The sequence below is a fragment of the Salvia miltiorrhiza genome, chromosome 1 (assembly GCF_028751815.1).
Source record: "Salvia miltiorrhiza cultivar Shanhuang (shh) chromosome 1, IMPLAD_Smil_shh, whole genome shotgun sequence".
In the NCBI taxonomy this organism is placed as follows: domain Eukaryota; kingdom Viridiplantae; phylum Streptophyta; class Magnoliopsida; order Lamiales; family Lamiaceae; genus Salvia; species Salvia miltiorrhiza.
The window spans coordinates 59006215-59016795 of NC_080387.1; the positions used below are offsets into that span (position 1 = coordinate 59006215).

At 36.0% G+C, this 10581-nt stretch overlaps 1 protein-coding gene and 1 non-coding gene across 2 annotated transcripts; both read left to right on the forward strand.

Annotated features, from left to right (window-relative positions):
- Positions 1–3201: 3201 nt before the first annotated feature.
- On the forward strand, positions 3202–7523 carry LOC130999129 (protein trichome birefringence-like 11). The gene is made up of 4 exons (XM_057924629.1): positions 3202–3917; positions 5719–6108; positions 6378–6536; positions 6792–7523. Exons 1-4 carry the CDS (start codon positions 3529–3531, stop codon positions 7150–7152), a joined length of 1299 nt encoding a protein of 432 aa, XP_057780612.1. The 5' UTR covers positions 3202–3528; the 3' UTR covers positions 7153–7523.
- A 1641-nt stretch (positions 7524–9164) lies between these two features.
- Positions 9165–9237, forward strand: TRNAF-GAA (transfer RNA phenylalanine (anticodon GAA)). The gene has a single exon. It is a non-coding gene; the product is annotated as a tRNA-Phe (tRNA).
- Positions 9238–10581: the final 1344 nt, after the last annotated feature.

Here is a 10581-nt window from a genome sequence, read left to right on the forward strand (position 1 = left end):
ATAAAGAGTAGAGAGAAGGAAATTTGTTTTTGAGACAAATACCCTCATTGATCCAAGGATCTTCCCAAAACCTAGCATAATTACCGTTTCTTAACACAAATTTTAGCTTGCTGCAAAAAATCTCACCCTCAACCCCATTAACAAGATCAAGTAAGTCACGCCACCAAAGCGACAATTTTCTTCTCTCAAGTCTGCCTGGGTAATCAATAAGACAAGACTCATACCTAAACTTAATAATTCTCAACCAAAGAGGTTTTCCCTCTCTCAGCCATATCCATACCCACTTACACAACATAGCCAAATTAAAGAGTTTGACATCTCTCACTCCCACAGCCCCCCCAACTTTTTACTACGACAGACCAAATCCCACTTAACCCACAAGACTTTGTTGCTGATACCTCCCCCCCAATAAAAATTTTCTTTGTAGTTTGGATATTTTGTTGATCATACAAACTGGGGCTTTGAAGAACGAAAGGTACTAGAGCAGTAGCGAGGACAAAACTGAGTTCAAGAGTGTAATCCGACTACCAAAAGATAACTTCATTTTCTCTCATCCTGCCAATTTCTTTTGAAATCTCTCGAGTTCCAAACCTCTATCTTTTTATGATTGGCACCAATTGGGAACCCCAAATAATATAGAGGAAAAGCACCAATTTTGCAACCCAGAATATCAACCAAGGAAATACAAGGTCGATTATCAACATTAATACCATGAAGAAAACTCTTTGAGAAGTTAATTTTCACTTTTACATTTGAGTGGTTATCTCAATTTTCACGTAAAAACAACGATTAAATGCAATTCAATTGATAAGAGAATTCTCTTGCAACCAATATAAATGTATGTGAACTATAACCTCAGAGTCTCATAATTGAAAAATGAATGAGTTTAGTTCTCCATATCATATCTACAAAGCATGCATACATAGGATCTGGACACATCCCCAATATAAATATGTGTGAATTATAACCCAGAAGTCCTAGTCCTACAATTGAAAAATAAATGAATTAGTTCTCCATATAATCTCCACAAAGCATTGCATACATAGGATCTAGACTCATCTCCAGCTTCATTAAGTTGCCCATTGTAGGTAGGACCTCATCACATGCTTCTCCATAGGAAATGTGACAAATAATCACCCATAGTTAGGGGTAAGGAAGATCAAATATAAACTTCTTTATTCTCTTTGAGATGCAATACCAAATATATGAGTTAGAGGGTGTTTGGCTGAGCTTATAAGTTCCTCAAAATAGCTTATAAGCTCCTCCAAAGTGTTTGGCAAAATAAACTCCCAAACAACTTATAAGTTCCAAAAATAAGCTCCAAGTGCTTATAAGCTCATCAAAAAATAAGTTCCTCTACCCCAACTTATTTTTATATAATCTCATATGCAACAATCATTTTACAAATATTTTTCAACTATAATTTATTATTTTCATTATATATCATTCAAGTTCATTTTTCTTCGATTTTCTCTCTCTAACAAAAAAATCTCTCTCTAGCTTATAAGCTCAATTATCCAAACTCTTTGACAACTTATAAGCTCTTAAAAATTACATTTTATAAACTCTTGAAACATGTTATAAGCTACAAGAGCTTATAAGCTCTTTAAAATAAGCTTAGCCAAACACCCTCTTAGTCTTGGATGAGACCGATCTCATCCAAGAGACGGGGCAGAGCGGGGCGAGATACGGATCGTGGGTTACATGCTGGTTGAAAAATATGAATAATTTTAAGTAATTTTGTGATAAAAAATAATAATTCACATAAATAAATATAATATTTGTCAAAAATAAAATGAAATATTATTCCTCATGGAAATCAAACCCATATTATGAGAGATAATAGGCGAAGAAACATACTACTGAAATATAATGTTTTATTTATAAAATTACTAATAATTTTTGTTTATAATTTTCTGGTGAGAATCGGTCGAGGTCACCCAAAAATTGCGCAAGTATATGGAGTACTTAATAAAAGTAAGTTATATAAGTTTTTTTTATGTTGAAAAGGAAAAGTCGAAACTTTGTTTTTTCTGGACATATTGTTTGACAAAAAGAGAAAAAGCAGATGGGCCCATCAGCAAAATTTGGTTTCAGAACAATGGGGACCCAATCATACTTACAAAGACGTGTAAACATATGGAATGTTGCCGCTCACCACCGCAAATTTCTCCACATTCACACATTTTAATTTAAATAACACCGGCCCGCATCACATAGTACCTACATTCTCTTCCAAATTTTAATCTTTTTTTCAACAAATTATAGATTACGCACAAAACAAAATGCTATCCGAATAAGACTATATAAATAAACAAATTATATAGCATTGTAATTCGATTGTATTCATTAATGAAGGGTATGAATCTCAACAAAAAAATATATAAAAATCTTTTACTAGAGTAATAAAAACTTGGTTTATTTTAACCAACCAAAAACCATAGTCTCTTTAATGCTATGTTATGATTCTTGACAAGTTTGTACGTTCAACCACAATTAGATGCCCAAGAATTGATAAATGAAGATGTCCCGACAATAATTATTGATTCAACTATATTTTCATTTTCAGCTATAATGTGTGTGTCTTGATAAAGCGCTACAATGAATAATATTTACAATTAAAGGTCTTGAATTCGAGTTCATCGTGAATCCGTGATGCATCTATTAAATATTTTTATTTAATATTTTTAATCTATAAAAAAAACAATATTTAAAGAAGATACATATGGTGCATTCATCCTTGTTTTATTTTAATTGCAATTAATAAATCTTGATTAGAAGTCAGTAACTCTAAGTAAAAATTACTAAATTACAATTATAATCCTAACTAATCTGCAATTAACTATTAATTAAAACTTAAATATAATTGCAGGATAAGAGCTTTTACCCTATTTAAATATGCTTTGGTAAATTCTGTTTTGGCATGCTTAGTTAGAGAAACTCTATACAACTTTGAAAAACAAAGTATTTTAACTTTTAAGAAGTAGTACTAGAGAATCTCTTTTAAACGACTTGATATAAAAAATATTCGTAAAATGGTATGTCCAGCCCATGTAAAATTGATGATGTAAAAATGAATTTAAATAAATAGATATATAAATCCAACGCATGTAGGCAGAACATTTGATTTAAAGCAAAAATTATGGATAGTTAAAATGATATTTGAAGGTAAAATGATAGGAGCAGAAAAATAATTTGGGCGATTTATGTAAAATGCATCTCGTGATTTATCTGTGCGCATACGGGCGGGAAAGTACGGGAAAACATGAAATTTACTAAAGCATATTACAACGTGACATCACTCACTCTCTCTCTCTAGAGCTCTTGATTGTATTTGTCGAGGAGTGAGAATCTAGTAAAGGCAGAGGAGCGAGAATGGAGCTTTACTTTAGCAACTTTCCTGCAATTAGTCTTCCATTGAATACACAACACAACTGCCCCATTCTAACCTCCTCCCATCATCATTAATCCATCTTTCCGGTCTCTTCTATAATCCTAAAACCCAAGAAACAACCGCTATTTGCCAAGATGCCCCTTTCCGATTTCTTCAAGAGATTCAAATTCTTGAAACCTCCGGATTCCACGCTCGGCTGCTTCTCTTTCTGCCTCTGCTTGATTCTTTGCTTCTTCCTGCTGAACTACAGCGTTGTCGAGAATTTTCATGGGAACTCGTCGTTGATGATGTGGTTCAAGTCCAACGGTTCGTCGCCGGAAGCGGACAAGGTTGGATTTCTTGAAGCAGGCGGCGATGGGTGCGATGTGTTTAGTGGGAGATGGGAGTGGGATGAGAGGTATCCGCTCTACCAATCGCGGGATTGCGCCTTCTTGGATGAGGGTTTCAGGTGTAGTGAGAACGGCAGGCCGGATAATTTCTATACTAAGTGGCGCTGGCAGCCCAAAGATTGCAACTTGCCAAGGTTTGTGTGTGTGTGTGTGTGTGTGTGTGTGAGAGAGAGAGAGAGAGAGAGAGAGAGAGAGAGTTTATATTGGAAAGTTTTGTGGAGTTGTTGAGATGCATGTAGTCTTTGTTTATGTGGGCTTGAATTCCTTTGTGCCAGAATTTGTGTTTGGTGTTATGAAATTTGGCATGTGTGTGTGTGAGTTTAATTTGGCAAATTTTTGTAGAGTTGTTGAGTGAACGAGATGCCATGTAGTTTTATTTATGGCCTTCAATTGTTATGTGCTAAATTTTGTGCTTGGTGTGCTGCTGTATGGTTAGTTAATGATGATGAAATTTGCAAGGGTGTGTCTGTGTGTGTGTGTGTGTGAGAGAGAGAGAGTTTAAATTGGCAACAATTTGTGGAGTTGCTGAGTGAATGAATTCCCGTGTAATCTTTATTTATGTGAGCTACCAAAATTTATGCAAGTGAAGTATTTAGCTTGATGTGCAGCTTGATGGTTAAATGATGATGGATGAGTGGAATTTGAAGTTCTTACTCATTTTCTGATATATGTTTGATGCAAAAAACTGTGAAATAATACGGAATACCAGATATTTCTAGCGAAGGTGTGTACAATTTTGTTATTGGCAGTGACCTATCCGGTGGTTGAGGTAGACCTAGGAGTCCTTCTCTCCCTCTTTGTTTCAACGAGGTGAATCTAGGGTGACTGCTCGTTGATGTGTTTTGGGTAAATCTCGTTCTTATTATGTGATTGCCTCATGTAAAATAGACCGCCTGTCTTTATCTGGACATGTGGATCATGATAGTGTAAGGATTATTTTTGAAGCATGATGTTGTGTGTAATTTGAATTTGTGGTACTCGTTGAGGATATCCAAACTATTCTATGTGTAATAGTATTAGTAATTGATAACAACTTGGTGAGTAAATGTGCCCTGTGTCTAATTTGATGTGTTAGATTGACAATTATTATTGAGCTTACGAGTATAGGTCCAGTCTTTTTTTTTACTTGGGGGAGTTGGGGAGGGGGAGCAGTGGGGTTTGAGCCCGGGACCTCACTGTTCACACACAGGAGGTCGCACCGCTTGGTGTCCCCTTGGGGACAGTATAGGTCCAGTCTTCTTACCTTTATTATGTGTTATCTCCATTGTAAGAAAAATGTCCTGCTCTATAGTCTATTTATTTCAAAAAATGTGACGAAGGAGGTTGGATTTCCTCATCCCTTTTCTCATACTTGGTTGATGCATATACAACACATTGCTTCCTGGTAAAATATTGAATGGGGAACTAGGTTGTGCTCCTGTCTTTCACAGTATATGGATCTTCTTTTATAAGTATATTTTGCCTGGGGCATCTACATATAGATTATGGACAATGACTGAAAAACAGCTAAAACTCAAGCAGTGTTCCCTATAGTGTCTGCTCGACCATTCACCTTTGTGAGGCGAGCATCTATGAAATCCTTGTTGCCTGAAAATTTTCTTTCTGCCCAACAACACACTGTCAAAGTTCGGGCAGAATGTATTGCTTTAGGGATATACCAAAAGAGGATGTATGTTTGAAGCTCTTTATTCCCATTGAGGATTCATATGTTGATATTTTGAGTTCTGTGGGGGTATAATGTATTTTAGCAAATAAAAATGTAGTCACACATGTATCCTGTCAAATATTTTCCCAGTTTGATTGTTCAAATGATTAAATTATCCTTTCACATGGTAGTTTCTGTTCTACATCTTCATTTTGACTATAGCACCATGTGGGTTCTGCCATTTGATGCACAGACAACAATAATCGTTTCTTGAATTTTACTTGGTGCAGGTTTGACGCCAAAGTTATGTTGGAGAAGCTGCGAGGGAAACGACTTGTGTTTGTTGGAGATTCTATTGGTCGGAATCAATGGGAGTCGCTTCTTTGCATGCTATCCTCAGTGGTTCCGAACAAGACTTCAATTTATGAAGTGAATGGGAACCCTATCACAAAGCATATGGGCTTTTTGATCTTTAAATTTAGAGACTTCAACTGCACGGTTGAATACTACAGAGCTCCGTTCCTAGTGTTGCAGAGCCGGGCACCTGCTGGCGCACCCGAAAACGTGAAGATGACACTGAAACTGGATCAAATGGATTGGAGCTCGTCGCAGTGGAAGGGTGCTGACATACTGATTTTCAACACCGGCCACTGGTGGAATAACGAGAAGACCATCAAAGTGTACGTCTCGTGCTCTCCTTGTTATTATCTAGTTGTTTCTATTTTGACAAATTTCTGATGAACAATGACAGAAGTGAAAAAGAGAAAACATCAAAATCCTTAGCTTCGACTCCAGTCCAGTATTTGGTTGCTATTTGTTTCATTTCCTACATATACCTTGAACTTCAATGATTCTTGTTTGCAAAACAATCTCAACAGCTTTGATGAGATACTTGTCTTGTGCCTATAAGATCAAAAGCTGAAACCGTTTATTCTTATATTACGCGTAGGGGATGCTACTTCCAAGAAGGGATGGAGATAAAGATGGAGATGAGCGTCGAAGATGCCCTCCGTAGGTCTATCTTTACGGTAATGGACTGGATCGATCGTGAATTAAATCTTTCAAGAACGCATCTTATCTTCCGGACCTATGCCCCCGTACATTTCAGGTATCCATCATATCGAAATTCTCTGCTTAACTCGCAGTTTCTTAGCCTTTTTCAGTCATCAAGTTCATGTGTCACGGAAATTTAAAAACCTACTGAATTTCGCTTATGTAAATTCGCGAAAGTGCTTAGCACAGGTAAAGAAAATAATTAAGAAGTATTCCTCGACACGTGATAATGATCCATAGATGTAATAGGAGATGTTGCACAGTGATGCAGCGAGAACTATTCATTTAATGTCTCTTGTTGCTTGGACAGCGGGGGGGACTGGAACACCGGTGGTGGCTGTGACCTAGAGGCGATCCCAGATTTGACTGCATCTCTGTTGTCATCCGAAACACTCGTTGGGTTCAAAACCGTCGTTGATGCCTTGTCACAACGTCAGAGACTTCCGGGCATAGAATTATTGAATGTGACTAGCATGACGTCCCAAAGAAGAGACGGGCACTCGTCGTTGTACTACTTGGGTCCTGCAACCCGACCCTCTGCTCTTCAGCGTCAAGACTGCAGCCACTGGTGCCTCCCTGGCGTCCCAGATTCGTGGAACGAGCTTCTCTACGCTGTTTTACTCAAACGAGAGGGACACAACTCGACAAAAACTTCTCATTCCCCTGGCTAGCGCATTACAAGATCAGAATGGCCTTCGATGCAAAACCATCAAGTGACGAAAGCTTCAGCTTCGATGCATTGATCTGCGCTGCTCATCTGAAAGATGGGAGACGCCTCTTCCACGGTTTCTTTGACACTGCAAAGAAGCGCGCGCCACTGATTCAGGTCAGTCCCTTTGATGCTATGGTTTCGATTCAGATCGCGCAAATGGAGAGTAATTTGAGATCATTTTTAGGTAAATATATATTCTTGTTGTTGCATTATTGGAGGGATACGAATTTGATTTCGAACAAATGCACTGATTTAGAGCTACATGTTGTGTATATGGTGAGTTTAGTTGAGTCCCCTTTTTTGAGTTTATACTGTTGAACTTGGTTTCAATTTGAATTTTGTTGAGTCTCATTTATTCGATTAGGTGCGCCAATACAGGTTCGATAAAGAATAGGGATACTAGAAAATTTGTTAATTATTTCAAATTAGTTTATTATTATGTCCAATTCTTTACGAGATAGCTCGATAATTAAACTTTTTTGCAAAAATTGTCATTACATGTGCAAGCATATCACTTAGTTAAATTTGATCCAAGAACTAAATCAACTAAGCAAAGATGAACATTAGATAAATAAAGGAAAGAGGCAAACACTCTAATCATGGCCATGTAGATGAAAATATGAAAATATTAGTCATTTTGGAAATAGTATTACTTAACACAAATTTTGTGCATGCAAGCAAAATGTGGATTGTGCATGTAACCAAAATATGGAAATAATATTATTTAACACGAATTTTAACCAAAATTCGTGTAATCAAAATATAAAATAGTAATTCTTTCGTCCACAATATCGTTTTCACTTTTGTGATTTTGGTTCTTTCACAATATCATTTTCACTGTTACTTATAGTAATAGGGTCCCATAAACTTTACTCACAATAATAGTGGGACCCAAACTTCACTAACAACAATACCTACTACTAATACTCCCTTCGTCCACGAATAAACTCCCATTTGATGGTCGATACGGAAACTAAGAAAATTGATAAGGTGTTGTGATTGGAATGTAATGGTAGTTGACTAAAGTGATAAAAAAAACATTGTGGAGTGAGCCCATGAGTGGTAAATGGTGGTAAATATAGAATATAAAAATGATAAAGGTGTTGTGGGGTGGGTCCATAGTAAATGAGAATTTAGTTGCACACACAATTCGTGTATATCATGTGATATTATAATTTTGCACTATGACCATATTTTCTTTTACTATATGAAATAGGTTAGAATGTGATATTATATCTAAAAAATTAATAACTAACAAGCAAAGATTTATAAACTATTTATAAATTCGAAGAAATTGAAGCGCTCTTAAATACGAGTATAAATTATTTACAAGTTCAAATCAAAATAAAGAACTCCTGAATACGAGTATAAACTATTTACAAATTTGAAAATTTCCAAATTCAAATTGAAGCACTCCTAAATACGAGTATAAACTATTTACAAGTTCAAACCCAAATTCAAAGAGCTCTTAAATAAAGTATAAACTATTTACAAATTCAAAGAACTCTTAAATACGAGTATAAACTATTTACAAGTTTTAAAATTATAAATTCAAATCAAGAACTCCTGAATACGAGTCTAAACTATTTCAAATTTAAAGAAATTCAAATTCAAGAACTCCTAAATACGAGTATAAACTAACCTTGACGCTTGGAGTTAAAGATAGATGCGTTTAAAAATTGTGTAAGATTTTTCTCATAATTTGAAAATGTTTTTTGATGTTTAGGACAAAAGGTATTATGAAATAAATAAGGTTAATTTATTGTGATGCATAACTGAAATGTCGTAAGGACGTGTTATTTACTTTAAGAAAATGAGTACGTCTGGTCAATTTGGACATACCACAAACTTTTATGTCAATTAAAATACGTAAATTTACTTCAATAGTTGTATTTTCAATATCTTTGTGCAATTGTTTTTTGGGTCGCACATCATAAGGTATAATACATATCTTTTCAATACATTTTCATAGCGGGGATAGCTCAGTTGGGAGAGCGTCAGACTGAAGATCTGAAGGTCACGTGTTCGATCCACGTTCACCGCATTAAGATTTTTATGTTTTTTTTCCCGAATTGGGCCTGTTATTTTGTCCGCACAACGTTATACGTTTTTTTTCGAATTGGGCTTTTTTTTTTATTAGCCCATGTACAACATTATATGTTACTTTTTTTTCGAATTGGGCCTTCTTTTTATTAGCTCATGTACAACGCTTTCTTGCTTCGTATATTGGTCAAAATAATCTTTTATTTTATTTTTACTTTTTTCAATAGTCCCAATAATCTTTTATTTTATTTTTACTTTTTTCAATAGTCCCGCTTTGCATAATGGTCAAATTAATTTTATTTAGTTTTTTTTTTCCCAATAGTTCTGTGGGCTTCTATGTCAATGAAGTCGGCCGAAATGTTAATATTGACAAAAAGAAGCAGAAATTGATGGGTTCAATTAAAAAAAATAAGGTTAAAAGTTCGTGTCGTAATCGAAAGTTTATCCAAAAGCCGTGAATTCTGAAGTATTTAGTTATTTTGATGACATAGCTTTATTCTTGTGAGCGCAAAGGATATCCTTTTTATATTCTAAAGCCTGCAAGAAAGAAAGAAAAACAAAAAGAAATAACACAAATTAGGAAGATTTACAAATTAATTTGATTGTCTTCTATGGTTTGAGTATGCAAAAAGCATACTATTAATTTTTATCCTAAAAAAAGCGGATCTCTGTAGTTTGTTGGTAAGAACAATTCAAAAAATACTATATGGATATTATTATGTCCTTGCATGACTTTCATATGCAACTAAAAATAACTGGTCCTTGTTATGTTAATAAAAAAAATCAGTCTCCAATGAAACCAAGTTAACCGTTAAGGGATGAGATCCAGTGTCCCACAATTTTATGTGTGCCACTGTGTCCCATTCTTATACTCCCTTCGTCCCATTAAAGTTGGCCACATTTCCTTTTTAGGCGTCCCACTAAAGTTGGCTACTTTCCTTTTTGGGTAAAAATTACACCAAATTAAACTCTATAATTAAGTCAACTAATCTACACCTATTAATCTAACCTATCCTCACTCATATTAAATAAAAACACACACACACAACACACAAAACACACACAACACACAAAACCTCTCCCTTCTCTCTTCTTCTCCGGCGGCCGACAGCGACGCCGGCCGCCGGCCGCCGTCCATCCCCTTCTCCTCCCTCTCCCCTTCCCGACCGCCCTTGCTCAGATCTCTCTCGAACAAACACAAATCACACACAAACACACCCACACTCAGCGCCCCCCCAAAACATCTCCCCCTTCCCTCTTCTTCTCCGGCGGACTGCCGCCGGCCGGCCCCGCCCTCTCGTCTGCACTCTCCGGCAAACTCTTCACCTTCTCGATTTCACTCGCC